Source organism: Podarcis muralis, chromosome 12, assembly GCF_964188315.1.
Source record: "Podarcis muralis chromosome 12, rPodMur119.hap1.1, whole genome shotgun sequence".
NCBI lineage: Eukaryota > Metazoa > Chordata > Lepidosauria > Squamata > Lacertidae > Podarcis > Podarcis muralis.
This window is the reverse complement of record NC_135666.1, coordinates 9805482-9824258: the sequence shown is the minus strand read 5'-3', so window position 1 is coordinate 9824258 and position 18777 is coordinate 9805482. Positions and strand designations below refer to the sequence as shown.

General features: G+C 43.1%; 1 protein-coding gene across 3 annotated transcripts; it reads right to left on the bottom strand.

Annotated features, from left to right (window-relative positions):
- Nucleotides 1–367: 367 nt before the first annotated feature.
- Nucleotides 368–18467, bottom strand: LOC144329292 (solute carrier family 22 member 13-like). Of its 3 annotated transcripts, XM_077936703.1 has the most exons (12): nt 18258–18467; nt 16206–16283; nt 14622–15039; nt 11597–11700; nt 11070–11224; nt 9343–9511; nt 7885–8005; nt 6720–6814; nt 4683–4897; nt 3242–3350; nt 2041–2250; nt 368–735 (listed from the first exon to the last, which is right to left on the bottom strand). In XM_077936703.1, the coding sequence occupies exons 3-12, from the start codon at nt 14991–14993 to the stop codon at nt 642–644; spliced, it is 1644 nt and encodes a 547-aa protein (XP_077792829.1). In that variant the 5' UTR covers nt 14994–15039; nt 16206–16283; nt 18258–18467; the 3' UTR covers nt 368–641. The 3 variants fall into 3 exon arrangements, with proteins under 3 accessions (XP_077792829.1, XP_077792830.1, XP_077792831.1); XM_077936704.1 differs by lacking the exon at nt 16206–16283; XM_077936705.1 differs by lacking the exons at nt 14622–15039; nt 16206–16283; nt 18258–18467 and adding an exon at nt 14371–14580.
- Nucleotides 18468–18777: the final 310 nt, after the last annotated feature.

Genomic DNA, 18777 nt, shown 5'->3' with positions numbered 1-18777 from the left:
TCCATATTGCTGATGCCGCGTTTGTGTCTTATGAGAGCCCATTAATGTCTAATCACATCTCTCCAGAGTTTCGAACTGGTGACTTGGTGGATGCACAGAACTTGCCTCATCCAGAGAGCTCCCTAATGGGAGAACCTGGCGATTGGACCTGGGACCTTGAGCAAGAAAAAAAAAGTGTGTGTTTCTCCACCACTGAGGTTATTTAGGGAGTTGAACTGAATGCTCTAATGTGAGCAGAGGAATGCAATTCAGTCTGCACTGAAAGACAAACCAGCAGAGTTTGCTCTTTTTGAAACAATATGCCGTCCTTTGGAACAATTCCCCAAATATTGAAATGCTGTTCTCCAGCCAAGTGGAGTGGTTGAACATGCATATTTTGAAGTGTGCATAGAAATGCATATATTAGTGAAAACAACATACCAAAATGCATTGTATCAGAGAAAGGTGTGTACAAAAATGTGCGTATTAGGACAAATTTGCACTAAAGTGCTGATAAATCTTCACGAGGACTGAAGAAACCGGTGTGGGAATGTGAAGAACTAGAGTTTCGAGAGATGAGAAACTGGGAGAAATCAAAACGACCAATTCACTCATCCCTGAAATCTTCGCTAAAGGTCCTTTGGATCCAAGTGTTATTTCTGCTAGAAGCGTGTAGTGATGGCGGCTTCTTTCAGTTGGTCATCTTCTGTCTGCACAGGTCCATTTTCAAAGCTACCGTTGACAGCCTTGTTGGACCTAATGAAAGGGAATATAAATAATCATGACATAAAGTAGCCCTCTATCGCCCACTAGCCTCATCTCCACCACTGTCATCTCTTCCTTGGAGACTTCCAAGGTGTCATCCATCTGTGGTTACCTAGGGTGAGCAGAAACCATCCTGGCTTCTGATTGGATCCCAAAATGTCCTGTTTTTTTGGTCCTGTGCTCTTGCACAAATCAGCAGTCTCGTGCTAGAGCGCCGGACCAAAAGGCGCTCGTTTTTTGCTCTGGAGCAAGACCAAAATGATAAGCATTCCAATTTTGATCAGCAGGATCTTGGAGGGGATGGCATAGCAAAGCCTGGCAGGACAGCTTACTCTATGGTGTTAACCCCTTCATACATTAATTGGACTTAAGCATGTTGGTTATATGAAACTGGTCACCCCACAATTAGCAATCACATTTGTGTGTGTTTTTAAACTAAGTATGAGACACAGAAGGGGTTTGTTATCAAGATCAGAGTGCATGGAGTGAGGAATGCTTTTTCTCCTCTGCCTCCATGAAATTTCCCCCTCTATGGCAACCAAATCTTCCCTACCCCCAAACCCCTGAACACTATTGCTAACTTAAGCCACCCTAGCATTTTCTGAAAGCTAATTTGCTTTCAGTGGGGGCAAATTTCACAAAGATTGTGGCTTGGGAAGAGAAGCTTAAGCTGCAATCCCAGCAACAACTATGGTAGGAACCTGGTACTAAATTTTCCAAAACACAAAACTCATTCAACATTAATGTTGTCATATGTAGTTAAGCCTTTATATTCTGGAGAAAAGCCCATAGTCCTCGGTGGACTTAAAGGTAAAGGGACCCCTGATCATTAGGTCCTGTCATGACCGACTCTGGGGTTGCAGCGCTCATCTCGCTTTACTGGCCGAGGGAGCCGGTGTACAGCTTCCGGGTCATGTGGCCAGCATGACTAAGCCGCTTCTGGCGAACCAGAGCAGTGCACGGAAATGCCGTTTACCTTCCTGCCAGAGCGGTACCTATTTATCTACTTGCACTTTGACGTGCTTTCGAACTGCTAGGTTGGCAGGAGCAGGGACCAAGCAACGGGAGCTCACCCCGTCACGGGGATTCGAACTGCCGGCCTTCTGATAGGCAAGCCCTAGGCTCTGTGGTTTAACCCACAGCGTCACCCACGTCCCTTCTCCCCAAAAGAGGGGCAGTGTTTTACCAGGACATAACACAATGGGGTGGGGGCAGAATGGAGCAGCCTGAGGGCATGCAATGTACAAAATGAGAATTTATATACTTACTATATTTCTAGAATCCCGTGCAACTCACCTCTGGCTTGCTGGGGAGTCTCCGATGTCGTCCTGAAGATCCTGGTTCTGCGTCTCAGGAAGAAAAAAGCAGAGGATTCCCGCAGACAGTGCTGTGCCTCCAAGTATCACCATGGGAATAGCAGGGTGGTATTTGCTCAGGAGAACAACCAGCGGGGCAAGGATGCCGCCTATTCTGCCAACCATGGAGCACAAGCCTAAACTGCTTTGCCTGGTGGAAGTAGCAAAACACAGAGAGCGATGCCTGAGAGGAGGCGCAGACAGATGCGCCCTGCCAGGGGCAGGTTTCCAGAAGCAAATCAGCCACACCATGCAGTAAACAATTACACAACAGGAAGGAAAGGACAAATATCTTGGTTTCGGTATCTGTAATGTTCTCGGGGGGTTTTCAGTCTTAAATGCAGTTCACCACGTTTCTGCAGCAGTTTATGATTTTGTCACTTTAGTGCACTATCACACACACTTTAAGTATGCAATTTTGCCTATTGCACCCATCTTTGCAATCAATTTTGCCAAACGCAATGCATTTAAAATATGTTGTTTTCATGAATATATGTAGCTGTGTACATTCGATGGTGTTCAGCTATGCTATACTCAGAACAGACTCATTGAAATCAATGAACATGCCTAAAATTGGGCTCATTCATTTCATTGCTAACTGCTCTCTTGGGAAAGCATTTTGGTAAAATGGGAGGCTGGGAAGGCTGAGGGAGGCTGAGGGCATCCCTTGGGGCACAACAGAATGCTGCCCTTTATTTTGCTTCGGAAGAGCATAGGGGTCATGTCCAACACAAAGGTTGACAAGATATACTGCCAATGTCCTGCACTAATTTATAGCACAATATGTAGAGGATTCATATTTTCACAATATGCTTTGTACACTGAAGACCCCAGAGTTCAGGCACTTGCATCTTTTGCTTTTCCTCCAGTTAAACGATACCATTGTCACAAACTTTCACCATAAACTTTTTATTGCACAAGCCAAAAGGCCATGGGCATCATCCAAGAACACTACATATACAGTAAAACCACAGTCAAATCTACTAGAATTCTTTGTTACATAGAGTAAAAGATAGTTCTTATGCAAAATGTACAGAGTAAAGCCCCCTTTGTTGTCATTATGCCTGTGGAGAAAACTGCCCAGGTAAAGCTGAAAGTGGAAATTCATTTTCTAAGCCCCTATACCCAATAGAGATCCTCACCTGATAACTGTGGGAAAGATTTCAGCAGAAAACACATAGGTGGTTGAAAAGGAGGCAGCCAGCGCAGACTTGCCAATAACAGCCAGCACCGTCACGATCACAGGGAAGTCTAGGCAAAGACAGGCAGTGAGGTTAGAAACTAGACCACCAAAAAATCAAGGTAAGGCATTGTTGAAAGACCACAGGCCTAGCAAAATGTCTAATCTGGTTCTGAAATGTCACCTGAGGTCCTACAGAAATCCGGAAATATTGTCACCGCAAATCTATGGGTAGCTAAAATGGTTTCTGGGGCTCATTTGGGGAGAAGACTGGCAGTATTAGAGCACTTGCTTTGGTTGCAGAAGCTCTCAGGTTCAATTTCTCCATTTTCGAGAATCTAGTGGTGTAGGAAGTGATGCAGAAGAACCTCTTCTGTGACCTGGAGAGATGCCATCAGTCGCTAATACTGGGCTAGAGATTGCTGTGTCACCACATAATGCTAAACCATCATTTACTTTTGTTTATTTTTATTTCTGTATATAGTCCACATTTCAGGCCACTTTCTCACAGTCTTCCCCTGTTAAGATTTCCAGACTCTCCAAATGTCCCTATTTTCCAGGGACAGTCCCGGATTTACAGAAGCCGTCGCAGTTTCTGTTTTGATCCCGGAATGTCATGCTTTTTACACACATGTTCCCAGTGCTTTTCTTCTCGGGGGACGCAGGGGGACGCATACCCCTAAATATTTTGTGAATCTAACTTTGGCCTCGTTGAGGGGCAGTATTTCAATATGAGTAGGAAAATGAGAGTACCCCTGAACATTTTTTTTAAGAAAAAAAAAGGCACTGGATGTTCCTATTTTCATTGGAGAAATGCTGGAGGGCATGGGTTTCTATTTAAATTTTAGTAACTGCTTCTAGATTTGCAAGCATACCTATATACTGGCAGATGTAATTATGCAAACCTGTGGCCTGTTCGTTTCTCAGAACTTAGTCACTTGAGGATCTCAGTGGAAAGGAGAAAGTGAGAGGACAGAAACAGGGAAAGGAACATTCCCCCCCCCCCCTTATTATTAAAAATGGTTCAAAAAAGAAGCAAGGGGCAGAAGATCAGGTCCCCAGTGCAAAAGACCCCGGACTCAGGCCCTTTAACTCCAACAGTGCTTGCCTGTTGTGTCCTCTCTGCACAAACACAAGACAAGTTCTGAGAATATACAGGCACATCTGTGTCCTTGTGAAGCAGCTCTGTATAGCCAGGGGCCTGTGGGTCACTTCTTACATTAGGGATGGGGAACCTGTGGCCCGCCAGATGTTGAACTTCAACTCCCATCATCCCCAGCCAAGATGGCCAATGCTCAGGGATGATAGGAGTTGAAATCCAGCAACATCTGGAGGGCTGCAGGTTTCCCTTGTCTGCCTTGCAGTTTGCCTTTCAGGTTTTCTCTCTCAAGTGTATTTTTTACCTGTTGGAATAGCAGGGATGATCAAGCACATGACTCCGCCTAGGAAAAGCCAAGCAGCCTGGCATTTTTTCCTTCCCATCCACTGGAGGAGGAAGATACAGGAGGCTCGAGATGGTATTTCCACAGCTCCAAACACAAGCTGGGTCATGTAGATGTCCAAGCCAAAATCCCCAACCTGGTGGCTCACTCCATAATACACAAGACTGTCTGCAAACCTGAGAACCAAGCAAGAAATTACTGTTCATTCTGCATTTATTGCTATTGTTCATTTTTTGCACTTGGGCAAAAAAAATGAGAGGCACAAATACAAGATGGGGGACACCTGGCTTGAGAGCAGTACATGTGAAAAGGATCTAGGAGTCTTGGTTGACCACAAAATTGACATGAGCCAACAGTGTGACGCGGCAGCTAAAAAAGCCAATGCAATTCTGGGCTGCATCAATAGGAGTATAGCATCTAGATCAAGGGAAGTAAAAGTGCCACTGTATTCTGCTCTGGTCAGACCTCACCTGGAGTACTGTGTCCAGTTCTGGGCACCACAGTTCAAGAAGGACACTGACAAACTGGAACGTGTCCAAAGGAGGGCAACCAAAATGGTCAAAGGCCAGGAAACGATGCCTTATGAGGAACGGCTAAGGGAGCTGGGCATGTTTAGCCTGGAGAAGAGGAGGTTAAGGGGTGATATGATAGCCATGTTCAAATATATAAAAGGATGTCACATAGAGGAGGGAGAAAGGTTGTTTTCTGCTGCTCCAGAGAAGCGGACACGGAGCAATGGATCCAAACTACAAGAAAGAAGATTCCACCTAAACATTAGGAAGAACGTCCTGACAGTAAGAGCTGTTCGACAGTGGAATTTGCTGCCAAGGAGTGTGGTGGAGTCTCCTTCTTTGGAGGTCTTTAAGCAGAGGCTTGACAACCATATGTCAGGAGTGCTCTGATGGTGTTTCCTGCTTGGCAGGGGGTTGGACTCGATGGCCCTTGTGGTCTCTTCCAACTCTATGATTCTATGATTCTATGATTTTAATTCCCGGCTCACACAAGCCCACCACTAAACTTCAGTGCTGGTTAGAACCAGGGTGCTGAATGCGATGCAGTTCTGCAATGCCCCAGAACTGGATGCAGAATTCAGCTTCCTCAGAGTCTAAATCATCATTTTAAATCCTAGTCCTCATGACTGTGAAACTTTATAGGCAGCGTTTAAAGTCTCTGAAGAAACCAACTCTTCTGTTTTTTTGCTGCCTCGGACTAACACAGCCGCCTCTTGGAAACTATAGTGAAACAACAACGAAACAGGTGGTGTCAATGTGTGCCATGAAGACTGATAAAAAACAGCCTAAAATCTATTCATCTGGGGCACAGCAAAAGCATTTTGCCCATTGCCCCAAACATTCCTTTGTTCTGTTTGACCGGTAGCTGTGTGTGCAGCTACCTAGATGTAGATCTCAATGGCTGCATTCTGTCAGACAGCCCTGCCTGAACCTTGCAGTCATTTGCCAAGGTGCTTCTTCCTGGACCACCATCATCCAAAGATGACTTGAAAAAGGATCACCTCAGAGGCATCGTATTTGCAGAATACGCGCTCCAGAAGCAGGCCTGCACGACAGCAACTCTGATGTCATTTTGGCACCTGGCAAAGACCTTTGTTTGACAAGTGGGTATGATTTTCATTCCACCCATCCCACTGATTTTTGTGTTTCCCTTGCTGCTTACTGCTCTTTTGTTTATTTGACAATTCTTTATATTTGCAGCGTTTGTGCTATGTTTTCATTGTCAGCCACCCTGGAAGTGTGACATTAAAATATTTTAATTAGTAAAAATTAATTCTCAATGTAGCAACCAAGGGTAAGAGAAAAGTCCTGCCGTGGACCATACAGAGGTCAAAGGTTTAGCCGTAAGTTGCTGGTTGTGCTCATTTTATACATGAAGAAACAATAACAAGGAAGTTTAAACAACTGGTGTCTTTCAACACACAAAACTGAAGCCACATGCAAATTATATATTGGTTGCTGAATTAATGTACTTCAGAATTCTTACCAGACTACGACCATGATTAAAGTCAAAATCCTTAGACGCGGATTCTTGCAAAGATCCAGGATATTCCCCGATTTCACCTTCTCTTCTGGAGCCAGCTTCAAAATGTGCATGATAAGACAGACACAGAACATCAAAGGACAGGTTTCCCCAACCTGGTTCCCTCCAGTGGCATTGAACTACAACTCCCATCAGACCCATCTGCCAGGGCAGCTGTGCTGGCTTGGTCTGATGGGAGTTTTAGTCCAAAAGAACCAGAGTGCCAGGTGGGTTAGCAAGTTGAACTAAGACTGGAGAGATTCCACTCAGCCACAAAACTCACTGGGTGTACTTCGACTCATTTCTCCCCCTGCCCAAATCTCACAGGCCTGTAAGGAGGCTAAAACAGGGAATGGGGAACCATGTAAGCCAAATGTGGGAGACCTGTGGTCCTCCAGATGTTGTTGAACTGTAACTCATGTGATTCCCCAGCCTTGGTTATGCTCTCTGAGGGTGATAGGAGCTGCAGTTGCACAACACCCGGAGAACGTAAGCTGTCCTCCTTACCTCCTTGGAGGAAGGGTGGGAATGGATATACATTTTGTAGTAAATAAAACAAAATGAGTTTGAAGGGACAGGCTAACAGCTTAATAAGGGATGCTTGAGGTGGATATGCAACAGATTTTTTAAAAAAAAATTCTAATGCAGCACGAGAGACTAGAGTATTGGATTGATATGATCTATTGTGTTTCTGGGGACGCGGGTGGCGCTGTGGGTTAAACCACAGAGCCTAGGACTTGCTGATCAGAAGGTCGGCGGTTCGAATCCCCATGACGGGGTGAGCTCCCATTGCTCAGTCCCTGCTCCTGCCAACCTAGCAGTTCGAAAGAACGTCAAAGTGCAAGTAGATAAATAGGTACTGCTCCGGCGGGAAGGTAAACACCGCTTCTGTGAGCTGCTCTGGTTCACCAGAAGCGGCTTAGTCATACTGGCCACAAGACCCGGAAGCTATAGGCCAGCTCCCTCGGCCAATACAGCGAGATGAGCGCCGCAACCCCAGAGTCGGCCATGGCTGGACCTAATGGTCAGGGGTCCCTTTACCCTTTATTGTGTTTCTATGCCACTTTCCCTCCATATCCTCCCCAGACATTTCCAGGAAATGAGCAATAGAAATCCCAAGCTTTGCTACCTGGCTGAGTAGTTCTTCTGAGACGGTTCGTTTGTTAACGGAAGCGGCCTTTCGAAGCTCCTTTTTGGCTTCCTCGACCTTCCCTTTTGTCAGAAGCCATCGCGCAGACTTGGGAAGAACCCTGAAAAAGACAAGAGTTTGTGAAGCATGGGTGGGAGTCAATGAAACCAACAGTAGGTGGAGCAAGAGCCAACGGGAGGGCAGGGCCAACTAATTCTAGCTGTGGGCTTGTCCACACGTCTGCTTGTTTGCAGTTTCCTGTTTGTCCCATGCTTTCCAGGCAGCTTTGCCCTTGTCCCGCTAGTTCCCCTGGGAAAATCCGCTCTTTAGGAATAAATCGGAGCAAATGTCAATCAGTAGAAAACTCCCTAGATGTTTGCTTTGATTCAGTGGTAAAAAATAGAGTTTCCCAGGGGGGAAACAGCAGGGCAAGGACAAGTCTGGATGAGTCCTGTATCCTCATTCTCCTCCCTGATGCAAGGGATAACACTGAGACGAAGAAGCTGGCAGGCAGTGTCATCTTGTAAGAAAGAAGGCCTTAAGTGGGAGCCATCCGAGGGCAGATTGAGATTGCTGGGGATGTGCCCCATTCACCCTAATGAACCAGTCTCCTGGGCACAACAGTTCTCATTCAGTTGCAGTACAACCAAAAGGCATTCCCTCAATAAACCTGTGGGAGATTGCAGTCAACCCTAAGTATGCATGACTGCTAATTAGTACATGAAGGGGTTAAGGACCATAGAGTTGTATTCCTAGACAGACTCAGGTCTCAGTCCAAAGAGGAAGTGAAGCCTCTGCATCATGTGATCAATGAAGGAGGATATGTGTGGAAGCTTGCTCCCAATCTTACAGCGTGTGTTTGGAACTATATTCTGTATTTTCTACCTAAGAGCATTTTGCCTGTATTATCCTTGCTGCTGTATGCAACAACACACGACTGAGACTTGAATCTGTAAGTAAATATTTTAAAACTTACTTAACAGTGTGTGATCTGCTCATTGCAAGAGGGGTAGGAAGAGGTCAACTGCTGTGTCCAGCTGAATGGCATAAAAAGTTATAACAACCTATGTTTTTAATGCTACACTGATGCTTGATGTTTGTGAGTTCAGACTCTGCTACTGGGGCTCTCTCCCTGCGGGAGAGTGTACAAAGCCCCATGTTTTGAATGTAAGCATCCAGCCAATTGTTTTGTTGATCACCCACACTAGTGGGTCCACAGGGATTCATATCTTTTCTCTCAGATCTTAATTCAGGGGTAGCTTGGGTGAGAGGTACTCCTTCGAGTATTTTGGTCCCAAGCTAAATAGAGCTTTATCTTGGTCCCTGGCAGATCGTAAAATATGACAGATCTTAAAACACAGGGTGGTTATGAGCCTATGCTACTGTTACTTTTAAGGATATAGTATTGTTTTACACACAGTCCCATTATGCTCATTTCTGGTTCTTGTGCACACTCACCATATATAAAAAAAGAGGGCAAATGCTGGAGCAGAGCCAGCAAACTGGTAGTTCCTCCAGTCACGGATCGAGTATGCCAAACCAGCCAAGGCCATCTGCCCAACGCCTTGGAAGCAGTAGCTGATGATCATCGCAAGTGGGCGATAGGAAGGCCCAACCCACTCCGAAGCTAAAAGGGTTCAAGTTACAATCAGTATCGGGAAAAGACCATGCCATTGCCAATCACTCATATTAAAAATAAATAAATCATTTAACCGCCCGGCTTTATTATTAGGTTATTGTATTTTAGTGTTTTGTTGGAAGCCACCCAGAGTGGCTGGGAAAACCCAGCCAGATGGGCGGGGTATAAATAAATAATAATAATAATAATAATAATAATAATAATAATAATAATAATTATTATTATTATTATTATTATTATTATTATTATTATTATTATTATTATTTAACGGTGGATTAATGTGATGTCAAGGAGGAGGCTGGAACGCTTGCAGCAGTTACTGATTATTTGGATTGGGTCCCCAGTTTGAGACACACATTTACACAAACACACAAATCATGTCCATCAGACTTCACCTGAAGTACCTGGCACAGCTTGGCTCTTTCCTTAACTAGCCAGGTGTTGTGCTTTCCACCCACCAGACACACTAGGCTCCATCTGTCCCCAAAACAGGCTTTACCCAACCTCAGTCCGCTTGCAAATTGGCACCTAAAGTGTCTCAAACAAGTGGGCGGCCTCTGCATCTCATTTCATGGTTGGGATGCTTCTGTGCAGAACAATGACACTGTACCTCAACAGGGCCAGATTTAGGTTTGATAAGGCCCTAAGCTACTGAAGGTAATGGGGCCCGTTATATGTCCACCTGTCCTTTGTCAACAACAAATTGTAGCTGCTTTTTTGTGTTGAATATATGCTATATGGTAATTTATGAACCTAACAGTTATCTAAAGCCATTTGCACATGCAGAATGTTGGCACCCTATATATAGAAATGGGCAAACCAGTGATATTTTAGGGAGCAGGCTAGCAGGCGGGGCCCATTACTTACATCATAGGAGCCTACACAACACAAAACACTGTTGCTGTATGTAGGTTGTATTTTATTTCTTTTTTATCGTATATTTTGGAACTGTACATCCAGGTTTTTTTCCTTTACATTTTTTGGGGGCTCCCAAGAGAGTGGGGCCCTAAGCTATCGCTTGTTTACCTTATACGTAAATCCGACACTGTACCTCAACATTCACCTTTAAACAGTGTTACCTTGAGAGAAAATATATCTACAGTCATATCTCGGGTTACAGGCACTTCAGGTTGCGCGTTTTCAGGCTGCGAACCCGGAAATACCGGTTTTGGCACTCGCACAAGTGCAGAACCACTAAATCATGCTTTGCACATGCGCAGAAGCGCCGAATTGCGACCCACGCAGGCGCAGCACTGCAGGTTGCGAACATGCCTCCCGCACTGATCATGTTCACAACCTGAGCATCCACTGTATTTGGGGAGGGCAATATATTCATAAAAAGCAAGTTGTGCAGGTTGGATAGAGTAAGGCAATGCCCCCAACCAGATGCCCTACAGATGTTTTGGGCTATAACTTGCACTGCCCCCCCAGCCAGCAAAACTGTGTTTAGTGCAAAACATCTGGAGGATACCAGTTGTGGAAAGATGGAGTGTGATTCTTTTGACAGCAAGGCCTAAACCTCCCCAGATTAGCGGAAGTGTCTCACTTAAAGCTGACATGCTGATGCTGATCCCAGCAAAAGCGGCGCCCACGATGAATCTCAGGGCAATGTAGACGTAGAAATTTGGAGAAAATCCTGCCCCAACACCAAAGGAGCCCATAAGGAGGAGGCTGAGCAGGATCATCATGTGACTTCCAGTCCTGGAGGAGGGAAATGCAATGCAAGATGGGTCAATCTGCAAAATGGAGCCTACTAAATTTATTATTTATTATTATTACCTCTCAGAGGGCATATCCTTACGGCCTGGTTCAAGAGGAATGTTTTTTCCTTGCACCTTAAAATATATAATGAAGGAACCAGGTGAGCCTCCCTGGGGAGCGCTTTCCACAAACAGGGAGCCACCACAGAAAAGCCCCCGTTCTCGTGTTGCCACCCTCCGGGCTTCTCAATGAGGAGGCACACGAAGAAGGGCCTCCGATGAGGATTGCAGAAAAGCCTCTCCCCTTCGCCTCCTGAAAATGGAGCGGCCATTTTCTCTCAGCTTCTCCACGACATCTCAAAGTTATACTTACCAGTCGCTCAGCGGGCCAAGGACCAGGGCTCCCACAAGACCACCCGCCATGTAAATAGACTGAGCGACATCTTTTAAGTTATTTCGGTCGCAGACCAAGTTGAACTAAAGAAAAAGAAGAAAAATCCTTGTACTTCCCTCTCCTGACACTGCATTGTGTACAGTATATCACAAATCTACACTGTTTCTGGTTTAGTTTGAATAGTATTAGCCTGCTCTTTTTAAAAATTTAACTGTTTCACTTGCTTTCATAATGTATACCATTTTATTGCTTTAACCCGCCCTGGGCCTTCTGCTGAAGGGTGGACTCAAATTTTACCTCAAGTCCCCTCACTTACAAGAATACCTTCCCTGGTGAGGTGAATCTCCTCACCCTCATTATTAGTGCTGAGGCAGAATTATTATTATTTTTTCAAAAAAAAATGTATTAGTTTTCCAAATTTATAACAGACATATCCACAAACATAAAAATAAGACATTAAAAAACAAACAAACAAACATATACCCTAACTGTAGCAATTCCACTTTTGTTATCATTGTTGGGTGACTTCCTCGAATCCCCTTGGCTGAGTTTCCATATAAATCATTGTAGCAGTTTTCCAAGACTACTTTCACATAAAATTTACTTAGTCCAATTACGGTAACCTCTTTCTTTCTTTTCATTTTGACTTATATCCATTGTATTCTACAACATCACATATTTATATCCTAGGCCATTCTGATACTCGCAAGTTGTTCTATTTAATTTATCTTAACATATTTAACCAAATAATCTTAGAATTTCTTCCATGAGGCAGAATTTTAAAACATTCCCGTTAGCTCCAGGCATTTGGTGGTGGAAAGACATTGTTTTTCTCAACTTGAGAGGGTATTTGGTGTGGGGGTTTTTTTCCCCTTTTAAAAAAATTATTGAGTTGTTATTTGCCATCCTGGGCTCCTTTGGGAAGTAGGGCAAGATAATAATAATAATAATAATAATAATAATAATAATAATAATAATAATAATAATCCCCTCTTTGGGGGAAATTCCAGAATGCTCAAAAAGAATTGTCCCCTGTGGAGAGGAGAGAAGAGACAGAAGAGCCGCCATCTTGTTCCAGCTCAGGTGTTCTCTCCCCTAACTGCCACCAAATCTGAAAACTGAAACATCCTCCTCCCTGAGGGAAGGCGACTTCTAGTTTTTAAAAAGCCTCCCTTTTTTTGGCTGTTTTTTAACAGAGTGCTAATGTATGCATATTCCTATATAAACTGCCTTGCAAGGCTCAGTTGAAAAGTGACATGGACAATAACGGATTGGCATAACAAGCTACAAGAATTTGCTGAAATGGCACAGTTGACAAATAGCCTGAGAGGCAACTCAAAACAAAAATTTATGGAAAACTGGGATATATATAACATATATGTTCAAAAATACAGTAAAGGTGCACTGTCTAAGCTGGCATTTGACTGACATTGGAGAGAGACTGAGTTGAGAAATAAGACCAAGGATATATATTGATATAGGAATGTATTAGATAAAATGGAAAGAAATATACAATAATAAGAGTAAAAAAGGAATATACAACGGGATAGACAGGAAGTCCAAAGTGTTGGTACATATATGATTTTGGAATACTGTAGTTTTTTGTCCCTTTTTTCTTTTTTTCCCTTTTAGTATATAAACTTTGTATACATGTTGAAATTTATAGTATAATAAGCCTTGTGATGTAATATGATAATGTTTACCAATGTAACATAAGAACTTTAATAAATAAATAAAATGCTGCGGGGGGGGAGGGGGGAAAATGAAAAGTGACATGGAATTATCTTCATAAACAAACAGATTAACATTTGCTAGTAGCTTTTAGGAGAGCCTCTGAAAACGGGACATTTCTGCCTCTAATATTCCAAATTTATCTCACGTGGGAATTAGAGAAAAATTAATAAAACTTTCTCGTTACCTCACAGAGGTGTCAAAATGGTTAGAGGACTTCCTCATGACCTACAAGGCCTCACATTTGGTAAATGTGCGATCTGGCATAATCTCTTTATTAAAGGTAATCCTTATTACCACAGTATAAAAATTGTATCCCAGCCAAAAAAGATCATACAGCAGTTTAAAAGTTCAAGCCTTGTTATTTTTTTACCTCATTAATGCTGAGTTTCCCTCACAAAATGGAAACCAGGGAAACCGGAAGCAGGGAGAATTCCTACAACTGCAAAGTATACTTGAGGAATACAGGCTGAGGCCATTAATTTCTTTAAAAGTTATCAACTGAGACCTAGACAATTAACAAGCAATTGTCTTTAAAAAACATGGACTATTGACATCCATTGCTGTAAAGTTCTGGAATGACGATATGACGTCTTTTCCTCTCTCTCTCTCTGGACTGCTTGAATTGTCTCCCTGCTTCAAAATCTGGTTAATAATAATAATAATAATAATAATAATAATAATAATAATTTATTATCTCCCAGACAGTGGAGTTTCATACTTGCAGCAATCAGATTCAGAAAATAAGAATGGGGATTAAATAAGCACACCATCCAATAAGGCTTCAACATCCAAGAGCTTCAGGATAACTATCCCATGATATGTAAAATCTGGATTAAAAGAAGAGGAATGCCACTAATCTATCCACATTTTGGCACTTTATCATAGGCTCACTGGTTTTGTTTTTTCTTTTCATTCATTCATTCGTTTGTTTGTTTGCTTGCTTGCTTGTTTGTTTGCTCAACACACAACAAAAAAGGACAAAATGAACCATAGTGAAAGTACCATCAGTCGCGCCTTACATAGAGAATTAATATAAATTTCATAATCCTTAAACTGTAATGGTCTCTTCTTTTTAAACCCGACTTCACTGGCTTTTTTTTCAAAAGCATTCCCTGACCTGTCCGTTCCCCTATCCAGGTTTTTAGTTGTAGGGACAGCACCAATGAAATCACTTTAGAGTTGTCTAGTATGGTTAGCAATTGATGTGCGCGCATGCGCACGTCCTTCAGGAGAGACAGAGTCAAATTATTTAAGAAGGGCTGTAAAATACCTCTGTCAGCAATGATGGCTTTGGATCTGTGGGGTAGACCCAACCATCTCGGCAGGCTTCCGTGGAATTTCGTCCGTCTTTTATGATTGAATCGATATCGCCTTCCACAGGAGTAAACATGGAGCATTCCTCAAAAGAGCCATCTGGTTTCCTGGGAATGGTCAAGTTCAGCTGCTGCTCTTGGGTCAGGTTTTGGGTAATATTAAGGATCCAGTTCGTGTTGCAGTAGTGAGGCACGTCCATGACAATGAACACTTGTCCGAACACGTGAAAGGGAATTAGGAAATTGGGGATGCAGTTCAGCACCACCAGCCATTTCTGAAACCTCCCGAATTCTCCGATCACCTTCAAGATGTCTCCAAATCTGATCATTCTGGGATCTTTGGCAGCCGGTCTGCATGGTTCTCACACCTGGGGACTGAAATTAATGTTTAAACACAATCATGGCTATGGATTAAGTGAATAATTAATCAGGCTCTGGCATCGGATAAACTTAAGGAATATATCCTATCACAGCTACTGCCAAGGCTATACTTTCTTTCTGATTGTTTTCTTCTTATTCAGTCCTGGTGTTCCTTTGACTTTAGTATTTCCTCCAATTAAAAAGAAAGTGAGCCTCGAGGCTATTAACATGTACGGCTGCGTCCACACCAAACATTTAGAACACTGCAAAGGATCGTGGGAACTGTAGTTTACCCCCAATAATGCTAAAATCCCCAGCGCATTTAACAAACAACATTACCCAGGGTTCTTGGGGTGATGAGAAAGACTGTGCTTTAAATGTACAGTGTGCAGGTATGCAACCTGTTATAGCAACAAGAGGGGGCCATTTAAATATTGTTTGTTGCAGGACAAAAATGAGCGAGGGGTGTTGGCTTCAAGTCTTTTTTGCTGGGTTTTATTTGGTCCAGCGTCCAGTCTGTTTGGCCTAGCAGCTGACAGCCTGGAGTCTCTCTGAGCTTGCTATAAAAGGAGAGAGGAAGATTGGGAGAAGGAAGGACAAGAAACCTAAAGGAAAGAGTCAGGGACTGTTCCTTTATATTTTTCTAAACTGACACAGAAGTAGCTGGGAATCATCAGCGTAAGAACTTAGCAGAACCAGGGCTGAGCAAGGAGAATAAACACTCAAGGGCTGCAAACCGCTGCTGTTTGAGAGTTCATTGCTGGCAGGCACAAACCCTGAAGTGTAAAATGGACCAGCTAAGTTGTGCTTGTGGGACGCGGGTGGCACTGTGGGTTAAACCACAGAGTCTAGGACTTGCCAATCAGAAGGTTGGCGGTTCAAATCCCCGTGACGGAGTGAGCTCCCGTTGCTCGGTCCCTGCTCCTGCCAACCTAGCAGTTCAAAAGCATGTCAAAGTGCAAGTAGATAAATAGGTACCACTCCAGCGGGAAGGTAAACGGCGTTTCCATGCGCTGCTCTGGTTCACCAGAAGCGGCTTAGTCATGCGGGCCACATGACCCGGAAGCTGTACGCCGGCTCCCTCAGCCAATAAAGCGAGATGAGCACCACAACCCCAGAGTTGGTCATGACTGAACCTAATGGTCAGGGGTCCCTTTACCTTTACCTTAAGTTGTGATTACCAGGCAATCTTGTTGAAAACTGGAGAAACCCAGTGTTAGAGAGGTACCAGTTTTGGCAGCACAAGTTTGACAAGGCAGCTGAAATAAATAGATTACTTTTATGATCATATGTGGTGGAACCGCACCATAATATATCAGTTCCGGCAAACACCATTTGAAGTGACTAGTAACATAGTACGTTGCAAGCTTCAGAGTACACCTCAACTAGCATCGTTGCCCCTATTTTATAATAAAAAATGCTGGTGTTCCTTACAAGGACTTAAGTAGATTTTTGGTAGTGGCGGCTCATTAGCTGATAAGCGAGCACTTGAAAACTGGTCTCAGGTTAACATTATCCAGGTGGCACACAAACATTTGGCAAATTGATTTAGCTGAAAAATAAACAGGAATGTAAAAACAGATGGCTCTGACACCTTTTTGTTTTGAGTTATTTCGTATGTTAACAGGTGTAGTCACACCATAAGTTCCCCCATCAACCCATGAAGACCTATGGCTTAATCTACTGGATTTCACAGTGAACAGCAAAAGTGCTATGATTCTGTCTTATGTTGATATTTGTTATTTGTGTGTTCAGAAAACCCTTCAATAATAATATTTACACTTAGGTACCTTTCAGGGACATCCAAGTGTCACTTAGTTGGAAAGTTACATTGGATTGTCCTGTTGGTTACGGAATGAATGGCTGACTCTCATGGAGAAACCACCACTCATATATAGTATGTAAGGAAGGGGAAAATCATGCTTTGTGTTCATTTTGGGTTTTAAAGGGGTATCTGCCTTTTAAAAACCCTGTATTCCACCAGTATGTATTCACAATGCCAATGGCTCAAACTATTATCCATTTAATTATTTGATTCATTCAGATACTGCCTTTCATACAAACATCATAGGCTGGTTTATAGCATAAAAATACAAAATAGAAACACAAAATACATAACATAACAACAAGAACAAACAAATACCCCCCCCTCCTTCTACAAACACCATTAGAAGGACATCGATGGTTTAATCAGCCAAAAGTTTGGTTATAGAGGAACTTATTTTGCCCGGAGTGTACCTGAATACTTCTCAGGACAGACATGTTATATTGGTGTGTCTTGAATATGTAACAGTTAAAAGTTATGGCCTGTGTTTCTTAGGTTTCAGAAAGTTGCCGTCTTCCCCCATTATAGCTAAAGCTTTTTCAGACATTTAGCTATGGAAACTGTACAAAACAAACGCGTACGTGCAAACCTGTTTTCCACAGGTACGCTGGAACTTTCAAGTACAAGGATAAAGCTGAGACCAGCAGATCACTTCCCACAGACTTGCAAAGCTACAGAGGTCTCCTGATAAGAGAAACGCTCAACTATTTCACATATTCGTTTCACAAGAGTATTTACAACCCTAAAACATTCCATCCCAGCAAATTCTCATGCTGGGGAGAACATCGGACACTACAAGTACAGCATTTTGAAACAATAAAACAATTGAAAGCTAATAATCCACCAGCCATAAAAAAGAAAAAGAGAGAGTGCAATGGTTTTTAAGGAGAGGTTAGATAGCCCTCTGTCATGAATGCTGTAGCTGAGATTGCAGCTTTGCAGGGGGTTGGACTAGATGACCCGTGGGACCCTTCTACAATTCTATGATTCTGTGTATGCAGAAGGTGTCAGGTTCAATCCTAGCATCTCCAGGTCTGGCTTGATACAATGCTGATTCTGATGTTTTCTAGACGTCCTACATTGAGTCCAAAGGGATTTACTCCCATATATGTGTGAGCATAGAACTGCACCCTAAATTTGCACTGCAGCTATTCCGTAAGAAGCACAACCAGATCCATCCTAAGATTATCGATGTTCTTTTAAACCTGAGTGTGTGCTTTTAATCTGCTCATATTACATTCAGATCTTTCAAACCAAGTTATTTTAAGGGGCACGTAATAGAATTGATTTTTTATTTTCATTTTCATTTTAAAACCACTTTTTTAAAAAACAAAATATTTAAACCAATTATTTTTATCTGCTGGGCTCAGAGTGGGAGGGGAGGAAATTCACACATTCTTCTTGGCACCTTGGAGCAATCCACACGGTGGGTTAAAGGCGAGTTATTGCTATCCGTTCAGTAATCTCTTGATTCGGTTTTAAACACGCATTTCCCAAACTACCGTTGATTCTTTTGCTGGGCCTATGGAGGGGAAAGAAGGTTAAAAGGAGATGATTAAATTCATGCATACGTTTTCTGCTCCAAATGATTCTGAATGGCAGGTGCATCAAGCAAACCTAGGAATTGGTTCACAGAAGCTGCTTCACACAGAGTCATGAAGAAGAAGAGTTTGGATTTGATATCCCGCTTTATCACTACCCTAAGGAGTCTTAAAAGCAGCTAACATTCTCCTTTTCCCTTCCTCCCCCACAACAAACACTCTGTGAGGTGAGTGGGGCTGAGAGACTTCAGAGAAGTGTGATTGGCCCAAGGTCACCCAGCAGCTGCATGTGGAGGAGCGGGGAAGCGAACCCGGTTCACCAGATTACGAGTCTACTGCTCTTAACCACTACACCACACTGGCTCTCGTCATGGTTTTGGGTCCATG

Excerpts from the sequence above, each read along its gene's own strand:
- LOC144329292 (XM_077936703.1), bottom strand. The coding sequence starts at position 14,993 with ATGATCAGATTTGGAGACATCTTGAAGGTGATCGGAGAATTCGGGAGG. Across the intron at positions 8,006-9,342 it reads GCCCTCTTTTTTTATATATG|GGTTCTTCCCAAGTCTGCGC; the intron begins GTGAGTGTGCAC and ends TGTCTTTTTCAG. Across the intron at positions 4,898-6,719 it reads TTAATCATGGTCGTAGTCTG|GTTTGCAGACAGTCTTGTGT; the intron begins GTAAGAATTCTG and ends CTTGGTTCTCAG.